The 15,065-nt window shown below is 35.9% G+C and overlaps 1 protein-coding gene across 6 annotated transcripts in view; it reads left to right on the forward strand.

Moving 5' to 3' along the window:
* Nucleotides 1–15,065, forward strand: part of ULK4 (unc-51 like kinase 4) — a 206,844-nt gene that overhangs the window by 115,463 nt on the left and 76,316 nt on the right. For 4 of the 6 annotated variants that reach the window (XM_053974409.1, XM_053974389.1, XM_053974402.1 and 1 more), the window contains exon 31: nt 2,291–2,396. In XM_053974409.1, the coding sequence (XP_053830384.1) occupies nt 2,291–2,396 (106 nt within the window). Of the gene's footprint in view, nt 1–2,290; nt 2,397–3,963; nt 4,102–15,065 lie in introns of those variants that run through there. The other 2 variants (XM_053974418.1, XR_008436500.1) reach the window with 2 other exon arrangements.

The raw sequence follows: 15,065 nt of genomic DNA on the forward strand, positions 1-15,065 counted from the left end.
AAGCATACCTGTAGCTTCTTGGAACCTAATATCTTGTCAAAACCCATAATGGAACATATGTTGAATCACTAGTAGTACAGCTGAGTATACCATTTATATGGTTATTTAATTCATTAAGATACCATTTTCCTTCCTCAAGATATCTCCATTGCATCTTGAATTCTAATTTGTATGTATTTAGGGTAAGATAAGTTTTGTTATTTATGCTTTGATATAAGTAAAAAACATCAGTGCTGGTCTTCAGCAGAGGGTTGCAAAGCGCCATTGATGTCCATTAAAAGCAAAAATGGCTTCACTGAAATGTTACTAACCTGGTGAATGTGAAAGATTGTTATCATAAACAACTAACAGCTTCTCTTCTAACTGCATATCTGAAAGGGGAATTTTACTAGAAGATGTTTACTTCAAACATACGAAGCAGTAACAGAAATATTGTATTTGCAAAGAAAATATTTGAGCCAGATCTCATTTTGACATTTGGGTTTTTTTTTTTTTTTTGCTTTTGTTAATTTTATGTTTTTAGTGTATGTATCACTATCCTCAGTAGTGGAAATAGTCATTCTTGATATTTAATGTATTGTTTTCTAGGTGTTCATTAGGAGAATTAATAAGATACTGTGGTGATAGACTACCTGATAAACACATTATCTTATGAAAATAATGTTTTTCTTATGTTTCAGCTATCTGTAGGAAAATAAATTTAAATTTATTTTTAGTACCATGGCTTTAGGGTGTCTGTTTCCTGTATTGGTTACCTTACCTTTGAGGAACCTGGTGTTTATACTTTCCCACTTTGCTTTTGAATTTATCAGGCTGTATTTCAAACCTTCAGAGGAACAGATATTTATTCTGTTCTTTATGGAAATCATAAGTAACATCTCAAAATGCTGTATAAAGTAAATAGAATTTAAGAGCTCTTGGATATATATTTTTAAGGCTTAGGTAAGAAACTACAGTCCTTCAAAAGACTGTGAGGCATTCTTCCCTGTCTCTTCTTATGATCTATTTTAGAGCTCTTTATTGTGAATAGAAAATTCATATAACGTGAAGCTGAATAGGAGACTGTGTATGTTTGTGTATTTAATTTTCTGTTAATGTATTATACCTTAATATATATATTTCGTGGTATTTGTAGGAAATAATGCATTTTATTTTTTCAGTGCAGAAACAGAAAATATTCCTTTGACAGTATTCAAGAGCTGAAGCGATTTTTGCCATCTGAAATGCTTACCTTCAGACCAGTTTCATCATGTTCAACTTTAAACTTTTTTCAACTGTTAGACAGGACAATAAATGGTGTATTCTGTGGCAGTGGAGTAGTTGAGCAATAGCAATATACTGAGAGATTTGGTGGGAAAGGGATGCATGAAAGTTTCCTAAGTGCATGTGAGAAACCTATGATGCATGAAACATGACAATTTTTTCTTAGTTGTTATTTTCACTTTGGATGTATGTATCTATTTGGCTTTGAGTCTGAAAATTGGACAAAATATTTCCTGAACCTTCTAAGGAGATTTGAAAAATACTCAGGCTTATATTTACATCTAAACTCAGATTTGTCAAGGCTTTTCCTATTTTGGCTTCTTGGAAGTTATCTGAGTTATTACTGTCCCATATGTGTGCATAAATGCATATTGGTTGCATTTCCTTATCCACCCTTTCTAGTCTGAGTGTGCAAGTGTAGTGAATATAACAGAAGAAAATAAATTTCTTTATAAACCTTGGTGCCTTCCTCTTCTCAGTGTAGTCTCAATAATTGTGAAAAATCGCTGAAACAATCTTCAAACATAAGAAAGACATTTAAAAAGTGGTGAAATTCAATACAGTCATAGGTCTTTAATGTGTCTGTGAAATTATGAATGTATACAAAGAAAAACAACAAATAGACTTATGGTGAGGTTATCAACCTGAGACTGAAAAGAGTAACAATAATGCCATTAATAAAAGAAATTTCATACAAAGGGAAATATTTCTGGTCCTGAATATATAGAGATGAGATTGATAAAGTTTTATGCCATTTTAAGAAGTCCTAACATTTTAGACCTAGATTAGAATTGGTTTAGTTTAAAATAACATAGGAGAAGTTTTGGTCTAATGTTGTAGAACAGGGTCCCTGAAATTGATGTTATCTACTAAGATATTTGGCTGGTTTTACGGTATTTTAAATGTTGAATTTTAAGGGATTGAGAAAGTACTGCTTTTGTATTACCACATTTTTAAGGTAGTAGTCTTCTAACCGTGCAAAAGGAATACTGGAATTTTTTTTTACTGTTTTGTTTTGTTTTTGCAGAGATATCAGGACAGTATACTTGGGAATACAATGCAAACTGCAATTGCCTTACTGAATAATATCGTTGCTAACAAAAGTATGAACATGATGATACTCTTTCAAGAAGGTATGTCATCTTTATTCTCCTTATTCTCAGATGTTTCCCGGTGTGTAGTGTCTGGCACTGTGCGAAACTAAACTTCTATCTATTTAGATTTTGTAGTGGTTGTTAGATAATGACATTGTAGCTGATGTCCTCCTCATCACTTGCTCTTCCTTCCTTACCAATTTGATTACAAATTTACCTTTTACAACGTTGTTCTTCCAAGAAAATGGACTTAAAAAAGAATTACCAACTGAAAATTACATTATCCCTGTGAAGAACGGCTTGGGAAGGAAGGGATGGACTAGAGTACTGACCATAACAGTGCAGAGTGTAGAGAGACTTCTGCAAATTCTTCCTTTTCTCACTGGTTATACCTGTGAAAGGATAAGTTGTACAATATTTGTGCATACTTTTAAGAAATAGCTTCTGTTCCAGTCCAGTGATGGGGTGGAACCCAAGCTGACTATAAAGTCTTAGTCTACAAACCATTGCATGTCTTCATGAAATGTTTGCCACCTAAGTTGGGTAATAAAATACTGGCACAAATTGCCTGGAAAGTGGTTGGATGCCCTATCCTTGAGAGCATTCAAGGCCAGGTTGGGCAGGGCTTGGAGCAACCTAATCTAGCTGAAGATGTCCCTGCTCATTACAAGAGGTTTGGACTAGATGACATTTAAAGGTCCTTTCCAACCCAAACTGTTCTATGATTCCATGATTAATTTCACTGTGTTTTATTATCTAGGCTCCTTTTATTTAGATATTGGTTCTGAAGAAAAGGTTTCTGCTATTGAAAATCTATATAAATTACAAGCTTGTTTAGAGACATACATTTTGATAGCATTTCTTCTGTTTATCATGAATGGGTGAGTGACATCTAACAATACAGGTCTATGCTACCATTTTTAATATTTGTTGGTACACATACCAGCCTAAGAATCCATCAAGGTGGGTAGTAGGAATCATGTCCTCATTTTCGTAATTAGCACAGTAGTTAAAACACTGACCCAGAAAGCAAGAGAGCTGAATTCATGAACCTTTCTAGTCTTAAGGGATTGAATGGGCAATGCCATTGTTCAGGAGACAAACTGGAACTTGACATTGTTGCTAAACAGCATGTTCCTTTCCTCTGTTGCAAACAGATCCACTCTGAAGTTAGTGGTGTATTAGTGGAGAATGGAGCCAGGAAAAAAAAAAAAAAGAATGGAATACTATGACTAATCTGGAAAGGGCTGGTTCGTAGGGTATTTGGTTATTTCTCACCAAACTACCTATCACACTTAGAACTGCTTGGAGTTTCTTGGGATTTAGATGTATGTGCTGCTTTTACTATCTTTAGGCACATCTGCTCTCTGTCAGGCAAAATCCTAAGTTGGCATTGACCTGAGCTGCAGCAGGGCAACTTGTTAAAACTGCATAATGCGAAGAAGTTTGTTCTAGTCCCACAAGCACTGTAACCACATAATTGGCATGCCTTACTTAAAGTAATACACCTCTGCCTTTCGGTGTGGCAAATTAGGTGCAAAACTGTTTAATAGCATGGCAGAAATGCCTCCATTCCCTAAATATCTCTTCTTTTATTTTCCTACAGGGCAAACTCCTGTGTGCTTTTTATGCTGCTGGTAGTATGCCTGTGATCTTTCACTTCTCATCTGCTCCAAAAATAAAACACATCTCTTCAGTCATGCTAGTTTCCAAATTAAGGAAGCAGGAAAGAAAGAATATTAAAGTCCTTTTCTTGCACTATGTCCTAATGACTCCAGTAATATTTTCAGACTAATACTGATTAGATAACAGTAACTTGGGCTCACCGAACTTCAGCAACCACACTAAAGAAAGCAGCATAGCAGCCAAAAATAATTTATCTCAAGTCAAATGTCCCCATATTCTCTCATCCCTTTCCCCCACTAGCTAATCTTCAGAGTACTGGAAGCCTGGATTTTGGCCAGTGCTTTATTGATTTAGGGCCTAATTGTCAAGTAAAGAACTTCTAAAATTTGGTTTGCCAAGGATGTTATGAGTATCGATCTTGTAATTGCAGGCTGTTAGATTTTCTTTGAATTAAAAGGGGAAAGAAGTTATTCTGTGCAGATTGGAGGGCTTTATATCCTTTGCATTACCATCTGTAAATATATAGTGTTCACATAAGGAAAATACCTTAAAATTCTACTGCCATATCTTTGGCATTTGACTTCTCATTTTTAATTACTTTTGTGTGATGGAGAAGCATGCAATCTAGTAAAATGAAAACTGAGCTTCCTCTTGCAGAAAAATACCCTGAAGTCCAAGTAGAAAAGTTGGACATGAGTCAGTAGTGTGCATTTGCAGCCATCAAGGCAAAAGAGGTCTGCAATGAGAAAGAAAAACTGAAAGGTTGAGGAAAGTGATTATTCTCCTCCATTCATTGTAGTGTCTAATTTTGTGCTCCAAACTGTAAGAAAGGTATTGACAAGCAGGAGCAAGTCCTGCTTGAGAGAGGGCAACCAAGATATTTAGGAGAGTGGACCACATGATGTGTGTGTATTTTCAGACTCTGCCTGTACTATTATATGAATGTATTCTTTCCCAAGTGCAGAGCTTTGTATTTGCCTTTGTTAAACTATAAAAGGTTTCTGGTAGCCTTTTTTTTTGAGCTCTTCAGCTTCTTGAGTTCTTTCTGAATCCATCAATCCTTCATCACATCAGCTGCTTTCTTCAATGTCATCTGTAAACTCGCTGAACATGCATGTTCATATATCCTATTAACACTGTGTCTGTGCTGTTAATGAAGATATTCAACATTCATGAGCTATTCTCCTCTGTTAAAAAAAAACCTGAAGATGGAGTGTATGATCAATTTCATAATTTCATCAATTTCCCTTATTTCCCTGTTACAGTGTGATAATTAATTCATGTATATGTGGAGATTTAGAAATTAAAAACCATAGATACTTGCTGAAAATTAGAAGGAACTCAGGTTAGGTGGTCAGTCCTGTGAAGATTTTTGTATCTAAGAGTCAAGGTATTAGCAATGAAGACTTCTTTCTGATTTTGTGCATGCCTTTCTTCAGCTGCCAAGAAGCTGTATTTTTGCAGACAGAGCATTTAGAGACCCACGTCACTGTTTCTTTTTGTGCCTGTTAGCCTTTAGAACTCTCACTTGCTCAAAGGAGTTGTGTGAGGTGATAGATTTTTTTAAAGGACTGTAGCTTACATGTTGAACTTTCCCCTTTCACAAGAAAATCTTGCATGATGGCACTTTCTGCGTTACTACTTCTGTGATTTCCTGTTATTAAAAATGATATGGTTGTGTATTTCAGCAACTTTCATAGAAGGTGGATTGCCTGGTATTAATTTCTCTCTTCCCTGAACTGTGTCCTTTTGTGTTAAAATACATCAGACATGTACTGATAACCACTTAAAATGTTTAAAGGTGAAATGGAGAGTAATATATGCAACTGAAGTCACAGAGGGAATTTAAAATGGCCTGTACTTGTGTTATCAGCTATTAAACATTTGTTCTGTTAATATTAATGACAATTTCTACTTAATAATCAGCAGGGAATAATATTATTCAGTTTAATTACTGAGACTGGAATTCAATAAGGAGAGTAGGATTAAAATAGGGTCCCTTGTGAATAGTTAAGGAAAGATATTAAAAAGCCAAGACAATTGTGGTCATTTTCAGGAATGTCTTCTAAGAGAGTGACACCTCTTCCTCTGTCTTGGTTTCTGGCTGCTAGTCTTTCTTTCTTCCCTTTCCCCATCTTTTGATACTGGGCAATTTTAAGTTTAACTTAAGAGAGCAGAGGTCCAAATATGTATTCAACCTATAATAATCAGTACCTGATGACAGAGACCCAAGTTAATGCCATAATTTAGAGAAAGACAAAAGGTTTATCAATTAAATATTCTTCACTAACATACAGCAAAAAGAATAGTGCAATACATGACATTTGCAAAGTATAGATATGTACTTACACATTATGTACTATAAAGATCTATTAATTAATATGTCTCTCTGGCCTTTTCAGTATTCACTTTCCATTTTCTTTCTAAGATGCCTGCAGTCTCTGTTTTGGCTTTGTAACCACTGAGTTTAATGGTTTAATGTTGTGTTGGTCAATGCCTGAGGAGGGTATCTATGAAATGATCCCACAGGCTCAGTCAGTGCATGGGAGCAACTCACACTGGAGGGCGTGCTTATAGTTGGGTGACATAGGACAAAGCAGCACCAAGGTTTCAGAAATAGGGGCAGTGAGGAGGATGGTGACTTAACTGGCATAGAGGTAGGCAGAGATACAGGATGCAGATCTGTATGAAGACAGGTATTTTTAGTTCTACTGACATATTTAGTTCTACTGGTCAAAAAAACAGCCAAACTTTACTTTGTGCCTGTCATATTAAAAGGGTTGACATTTATTGACTTTAAAATGAAAACCGTGTTCTAGATGCTAAGATTATGAGTTCCTAAGCAAATGTTGCAGGAGTACAGTGGTTGGTCATCTGTTTCTATAGACAGGCACTAAGAGCAGTCTACTGAAAGGACATATTGTCTCTCTTAGATGTGTGTCTAGTGACAAGCACTGACATGCTGACAAATTTATACATAAGATAAACCACGAAGTCAGGGGTGGCTGCTTGATAGGTGAGTGGTGTGAGTGTGCAAGGCTGCTTTGTTACGTGGATGTGATGATTAATAAATAGCCAAGTGCACCACAGCACTTAATGTAGTGAAATTCTTGTACTCAAGTACAATTAACACATATATAAACTTTTTATTTTGCTTTCAGTTCAGTCTCTTTGTTGCTTTTCTTTCTTTATTTGTGATTTTTTGGGGGGTTTTGGCTTGTTTTTCACATAGTTTGTACAAATTAAAACCAGAAAGAGTTGCACCGTTGTCTAGTTAGCAGTGCTTTCCAACTCTGAGTATGGTTTGTCCATGGGTAATATTCAAAGGCATGAAATGTCTTCATTCTTACTGTTGCATCATTTTGTTTATAGGAAGAGTTTGGGTATATCATATTAGATTGTAGAGAAATGTCTTTCAAAGACTTTAATTGCTTCACAAGGATCTTCATTCTGAAGAAAGGAACAAAACATATTGTTAGAAAATAGATCTTATAGGCTGCAGTGGATGACTTCTGATAGTCTGAAGTGGATGACTTCTGATATATGCAGCTATTTATTCCTGATAATGCATCAAATTTATTATGTTTATATAAAAAGCTATTTTCAGCATGTTTAAAAAGTAATTCCAAGTTTCCATTGTTTTTCAAGGCTGAACTAGTATACTGTTTTCAGCCCAGTACTTAGGAGTGAGTTTACATTTTTAGCTTTTCTGAATCCCATTATACTCCATAAATCAGTCACCAATATTTTTTATGATGGTCATGTAAGGAGATGATTTATATATTAAATTCAATACAGTCATGTTGAATTGAATTGCCTTTCCCAGAATGTACTGCTGTGATCTTGTATTTGGCTACCGTACTGAAGTAACTATCACTAGTAGTATAAGCAGAGATGTTCGTTTGAATGTTAAAAACAAGTTTCTATTATATGGTAGAGCAAATCCTAAACTTTGTCTTAATGATGTTGAATCTCAGAAACTAAAGGGGAATTATGGGGTTTAGTGCAACAAAAATAGTCTTTGAGTTGTGTGAAAATGTGACTGCTATTAGTAGTACATGGTACTTTAAGCAGTTTGTGTAAAACCTGAAGTTCCTAAGGACCTTTGGTGGAAGTGTAGAATGTCAGCTACAGCAGTCATAATATTCAATATCCTACTAAGAAAGCATGCTAGGTGCTTAAAGCAGGGACAGTTGTTAAAAAGAATAGATCTACAATAAAGTTTGTAGTCAGATAATCATAACTATTGGCACCTCATGAAAAAAAGATCAGTTTTCATGGCTGAAGTATCCTTATTCATCTTGTGGTCCACTGCTTTGACTTATAGTCAAATGTCAAGAGATTAATTCGATTTCAAATGTCTTTATGTGTTGTATTGTTGAAGTCTGTTAAATACCTGCATATCCAAAAAATGATACTCCTGAGGCCAACATCTAATTTCAACCTTTTTCTTGAAAAATAAAGGAAAAAAATGTCTTTTGAATACACAGGTCTTAACAAAGTAATAGTTATTACTACCATAATGATAACTATGAATTCTGAGCTCTTTAGATAGACCCCAAACATTACTAACTTACCTAAGCCTTAGGAAGATATTCTTCCACCTTTCATTCCCTCAGATTTCAGCTTCAGTCTTCCAAAAGACATTTGATCATGGTGCCCATAGCACACTTTTAAAGAACAGTTTGTAGCTTCTTAGCCAGCTCTCACCAGCTACATCACCAGTGTTCATTAAATTAGACATTAGATTGCAGTAAGTTGGTTACCCAGATCTTCCTCCCTGCTGCATCCACCTATGCAGTAGTCTGAGTTACAGTGCAACACTGAGAAGGCATTGGTGTATCATTACATGTGACTTGGATTTTAGGGGTAAAATTGAGTTTTTAGAGTAGCTAGCTTCAAAGTTGCAGCATTTTTTTCCAAGGTGGGAGAATTTAACTATCTCTTAAGATGGTGATCAAGAAGAGGAACATGGATTAGTCATACAGAAGAAATCTGCTTGCAAGGAAAAGGCAGTACTTAAAAAATTCTATAGAATACGTTGCTTAAATTAATATGCCCTTAAAAAAAAAAAAAGCAACTACAAATAAAAGCCACAGACTTAGTCTGTGAAGAAATCAGATACACATTCAGACTAGTTCTGAAGTAATTTACTCATTCCTTACTAGCTTCTATTTTTTCCCAGGAGTCTCCTGAAGAAGTCTTACAGGATACAATGTAGAACTATTGTAGGTATACAGTTTGTGGTAATTGGGAGTGGGGCTGCGGCTGAGCCTCATCCCCAGTGGGCTACATCTGTGCGGGACAGCTGACCAGCATTGAAAGCAATGAGACATGGAGTGCTGAGGTGCACTCACCAATCACAAAAGGGTACAGAAGGCACACAGGTGCAATGCATGAACCATGAGGGGTATAAAAGGTTCTGCTGAAGAACAAGAAAGAGCAGCTGCTTGCAGCCTTCTGAAGTGGAATGATGTTACTCTGTATGGGCAGACTCCTGAAGCCTTCTGATGTGCTTTGGTGTTACTCTGTTTGGGTGAATGCTTAAAACCTCTTGAAATTGTATGGTGATGCTCTGTGTATTGTGGCTGTCTCAACTGTGACATATGCTGCAACAAAATATTTGTTTAGTGACTGAAGACAGAGAAGGTGTTTTATGGCAGTGCTTTATATCTGCTTGCTATAAAACTTTGTTCATGTGCAACTTATTGTGTTTTGGAATAGAGAGATTGACAGGGAGAATAAATCAGTGAAATCAGTAAGAGTGAGAACCTAAAAGCATTTTTTCTGTATTTAGTCAGTGTTTAGAAACAAAATGCTCTTAATTAAATCAATGTAAAATAAGAAATAATTTTAAAATAGAAAAAAAAATGTATCATCTTGTCTGAGTAGTTCCAGTAGTACACCTTGCAGCCTCCATCATGCGGGATGGAAGCCTTTCACAGCTCCTTGCCAGTACTGTAGTAGTTAGTTCAGCTCTTGAGCATGAAAGTGTCTCTGTGAACATCTAAAAATAGCAGTCCTGTGTTGTGTGTCTTTTGTTCATTTGAGTTACAGTTTATATGAGAATTCAATGGTGGTTGAGCCTGAAGAAGTTTCTTCTGTGTTACAAAGCTCAGAATGCTTTTTAGCAGTATTAAGACTTACTTTTCTGACCCAAAATGCCAGTCACTGAGATGGAAGTGTGTAACTTCACATGGGTAAACTTAGAAGCCTAGTGTCATAAAAGATACGTGGGAATCATGTCAAAATAGCATGGTAGTAGTGAAGTCTTTGAGGAAGAAATAACCTGTGTCATCCTGTGATATTCATCAATGCAGCCATCTGAAAAGGATGAAAATAGAAATGGTAATTGCTGCAAGGAACACTTATGCCATTCAAATAGAACCAAGCCTGTTGTTGTTGAGAGTCATACCCGTAACACACAAAATGTCACAGCATGCTTGCTAGAACTTCAAAGGATAAAATAAGTAAGGGCTCAACAAGTTGTTACATCTTGTCTCTCTAGTGCTGTACTGTAAAAGAGAACTGGCATTTCTGTGACTGGGGTAGGTGTCCTGGTGCTTTCTATCCCTGTGGCCAGCCAAGCAGATAATCTTGTAGCATAGCTGGCTGCTTGAGCTACCGAGGATGTCTCATTTTAACACCTGATTGATGGAAAAGAACAGAATAATAACAAAAAATATTCAAAGTCCTGGAATTCCATTCTATTGTCATCTGAGATGCTTTATGCAGACATCTGATTGTACAACTGATCAGCTTAGTTTAATGGTAAGAGGTTAGTTTAATAAATATTGCTATGTCAAAGCCTAGACTGTCTTTAATTTTCTAAGATGCCAACCATAATAGACATTCTCTGAACCTGTCCAATACCTAGACAAATTTAAGATTTAAGGTTTTGACTGAGTGACTACTCTGATTGATACTACTTGGAGGCAGAAACCTAAATGGAAAAAGTAAAATTTTTTGTTAAAATGAAAGGCGTAGATTTCCCGTCAGGTTGAGGTTGTAGGTATCCAAAGGTTTCCTGATACCAAACTCAGGACTATAAACCAGGAAAGTCTTCAAAGCCTTATGTTCCTTCTCACCACTCAGTCATGAAAATGGCATTTCTTTTCTTCCTCTCTAGAGATTGTGGTCTTTGCGTTTACTCTGGCTGCTGCTTTTCCTGCAGTTTGATTCAAACATTGTCATTTGACATTATGCTAGTATTCCCCTGAACTGCAGTTCAAATAATATGTATTAGCACTAGTGGATTGGGTCAGTTTGAGGAAAAATTAATAACTAAGTAAGCATGTACCTATCATATTTGCTACAGGTTAAATATTGATGATGCAAACTATTTGTTACAGAAAATAAATTTAATTATGATGCTATCCCTGTCTATCTTGTCAGATATAATTAGTAAGCTGAAAGGTCATTTTAGGAGATGAAATTAAAAATGTAATTGTATATTTGAAAAGAGACCCGTTTAAAATTATGTTTAATTATGTTTTAAATAAGTTACAGTTACTGTATTACTACATCCATAGGTTGTAGAGCTATCACATATGTTCTGTTCTAGCAGTTAGAACAGTCTTGGGATGAAAGCACTGTACCACTGCCAATCTGAGGTAATTGTAAAGTCACAAAAGTACAAAGTACTATACACAAAATTAAACTACATCAATCATTCTGTCATAGGGAAAAGGCTTATTCAGATGCACTTGTATGATCCTACTGAAAGAAGTTCTTTTTAGCAGAACCAGATCTATCTAGTGGACAGATAAATGAAATCTGAGATTTTTCACTGCTTTGAAGAATGATTTGGGATTTTTATTTGTTTTGTTTAAATTTCTTCAATGGTTGTCATAGCTTCCATGCAGCCAGATGTTTTTGTCTTCAAAGTTATTTTCAGGAAAGCTTTGTTTAAATAATTTGTGGACAATTAGCTTGAAAATAATTTCCTCTTTAAATCAGAAAGGGAATTACATTAAAATGGATAAACTGAAGTTATTTATATTTTTTAAAGCCTTTTGAAATTCCCAATTTTTACACAAATATAAAACAGTAGCCTGTATTACTTGAGACTTTTCCTGTGATGTTCTTCCTCTTCCACTTAAATATCTTATTTTTCAGACTTTTGCCAAAAATAATATTTAGATGTAGTCTTTTTAGGATGATGTTTTCTTTTGCTCTTCAGGATCTAATTTTATAATATTGTTTAGCTTAGCTTTTCCAAACATTTAAAATTACATTTTAATGTGCTTTTTATATTAAATAAATCAATTCTATAGTTAAATTTCTTTTAAAGTCTTTGCATATGGATTTTACACCATCTTAAGGCAGTATATATTCAGGTGAGTGTTTGTGTTCTCATACAAGTTTAGACAAGTTACCACCCTCCAACTGGTAGGTTTTTCCTGTGGCATTTCATCAATGCCTTGTAGGTCTGATAGGGTAACTAATTTTGTGTGTAGTTACACATGATCATTTACATTTTATAGCAATGTATCTGCATGTAGTCAGTTTTTGTAAGTCAGCAGATAGGCGAACTTGTTTGAGGTGCAGTTGAAACCTCCAGCTGAGGGACAGTGGTTATTTAAACCGCTGAGACAAAAATGTAGATGATGCTATTTATTTTTTTTGATAAAATACATTGCATAAATGTAATACAAACTTGTCTCTCCATGCTTTAAAAAAATTATCTCATCTTAGCTTAAGCTTTTTCCTAATTGAACCAATATGGTATTTATGTAAGATGGGTTTATGAAGACAAATCTGTCAGCAAAGGCATGTGTTTGAGGACATGTCATGGGTTTCCAATCTGAGGTTTAAGCAAATCAGTTTTACTTTTCTCTTAAAGAGGCTCTAATTTGATAGACATTGGGGAGTTTTGTTTTATAAATAGGGTTTAAATGTTTCCACAGATGTCTCCATGTTGTTAGAAGATATTGCATCAGCTAGTTGTTCCTTTGTTTTGGTCAAGGATAACGCTGTGTTTCCCTTTGAATTTTTCAGATTAATGGGAGAAGAAATAAGATAATTATATAAAGTCTGAAGCTGTCTTCTATCTTTTAAGAGAATGGAAACTCAGGGAAAATTTTTTTCCTCTACTACCCACCTTTGAAAAAGATAAGAAACTTCTTGTTCACCTGCATCCATCCAATTTCAACTTGTTTAGTCTTTCCTGAGGGCCATTCTTTCCTTACTTATCGTATTTCAGATTGTTTAGTCAAAAACCTCTAATCCCTAATCCACTGAGTTGTGGAAAAAATCCAGTAAAGTGTTGTTAATGGATTTATTCACACTTTTAAAAGATCTTATTTCCTAGCTAACATGTCCATATTGTAACATAAAGTTTTTAGCCAATGATGTATCCATGAAATACAACTTATTTCCGTGGATGACAGCAGAACTAATGCCACCATATGTATTATGTAAAGACTGAAAGAACAGTAAAATTATCCATGATGGCTGAAGAGGCTTTCCAATACATATTTTTGCTAAATATGCAAAGACAGATATAATGTATTTTGGTTCCATCATTCAACCCAGAATGACATGAATTGTGGGTTTATGCCATTATTTATCTTACTAGAAGAAAAAAGCTCAAACTGTTACTTACTATGCATTTTCTTCTGAAATTACCTTGAATGTTGTTAAAAGAACATGTGGTTCAAACAGCAACACTTTCTAGTGTGAATTTAGAGGTAGCATTTTGTCTATACTGTGAGGAAAAGTCATAAGCAAGGTAAAGAAAAGGCAGAACGCCCAAAGGAATAGAATTTCAAGGCAGGTTTGCAGGTTTTGACAGAAGACATAGAAGAAGACAAGAAGAACAGCATTGCTTACAGGATTTTGCTTGCCTAGGCTATAGGTCAGGCAGTCACTCAGACCAAGTCCAGACTGATCTTGGGATCAGTCTGGATGCAGAGATACCCAGTCTCAGCTGAGTGCAAGAACTGACTGCGGGGCTCTGTTGTGCACCCTGAAAGAAAACCTGTGTTTGTGAAAGGTGTGCATGCAGTCCTGGGCAGCATGCAGTGCTACAGCAACACATCCAGAAAGCTTAAAATGACAACTCCTGGCAGTAACTTCCTCATTTGGTTCCATGGACCTGGCCAGTGTGGGTGCTCCCTGTGACATCCAGGATCCCAGGCTGAATTGTAGTCACTCTCCCAGTTCAGTGCAGTTTTCTAGCAGGCCAAACTGTGCAAAATGTTTAAACTTTGTGTCCTGAAAATTTGACTAAATATGTGTCTCGTTTCTGGTGTTTACTTGCTGCACCTTCTCTCCAGTTCTTGCATAATTTGTTGACAGTCCAGTTCCAGAGAGTCCTCCAGTTTTCCCAACAGAGCTGCATTTACTTGACATAGATCCAGATTCACTATGTCCAGACTACTTTTTCTAGCCTACTTCTTAAGTCCCTCTTCCTAAAAGCACAGGGAATGTGCATTAAGGCTAGTCAGTTCTCTCTTTCTAAAAATGTTGATGAACAAAGGCAAAGGACAAGCTAGTTCGAACAGAGGAGCGTGAAAATTTTGAGCAAGTCTCATCTATTTACCGGTAGGAACTGCATATTGGTTCCATCTGGAAAAGCATGCATTCCTGTAATGAAACACATTGGGCATCCCTATATCTGTTGTACATGCTAACTGTCTCTCTGAAACAGAAATCTTTCTTCACATAAAGTGTATTAAATGTGCCATGATACCACTATACTATAGGATACCTATTGCAATCCTGAATCCTAGATGGAAGCAGTGACCTGCTTTGTTGTTGTCTGAATTTGTTGCAGAGTATTTTGTCTTAGAAAATGCTGTGGATATTACTTCATAGTGTCAAGCTAGAGTTAAATTTTTTCATCCTTAATATTTGTCTCTTCACTTGGGATAACATGGTGGGGAGAAACAAAGGAACATGAGTCCTTCATTGCAAGCTCCCCTTTTCTCCCCAACCCCGTTATCTTGTCAAGCTGAATTTCTTTGTCTGAACTTGCTTTCTAGAATCAGTGGTCTGGGCATAAGCAGGCTGAAAGAGAAATACAGGTGTGTAGTGAGATGTAGGTGCATAGTGGTACTGCCCAGGGCACATAAGAAG

Source organism: Vidua macroura, chromosome 1, assembly GCF_024509145.1.
Source record: "Vidua macroura isolate BioBank_ID:100142 chromosome 1, ASM2450914v1, whole genome shotgun sequence".
Lineage (NCBI taxonomy): Eukaryota > Metazoa > Chordata > Aves > Passeriformes > Viduidae > Vidua > Vidua macroura.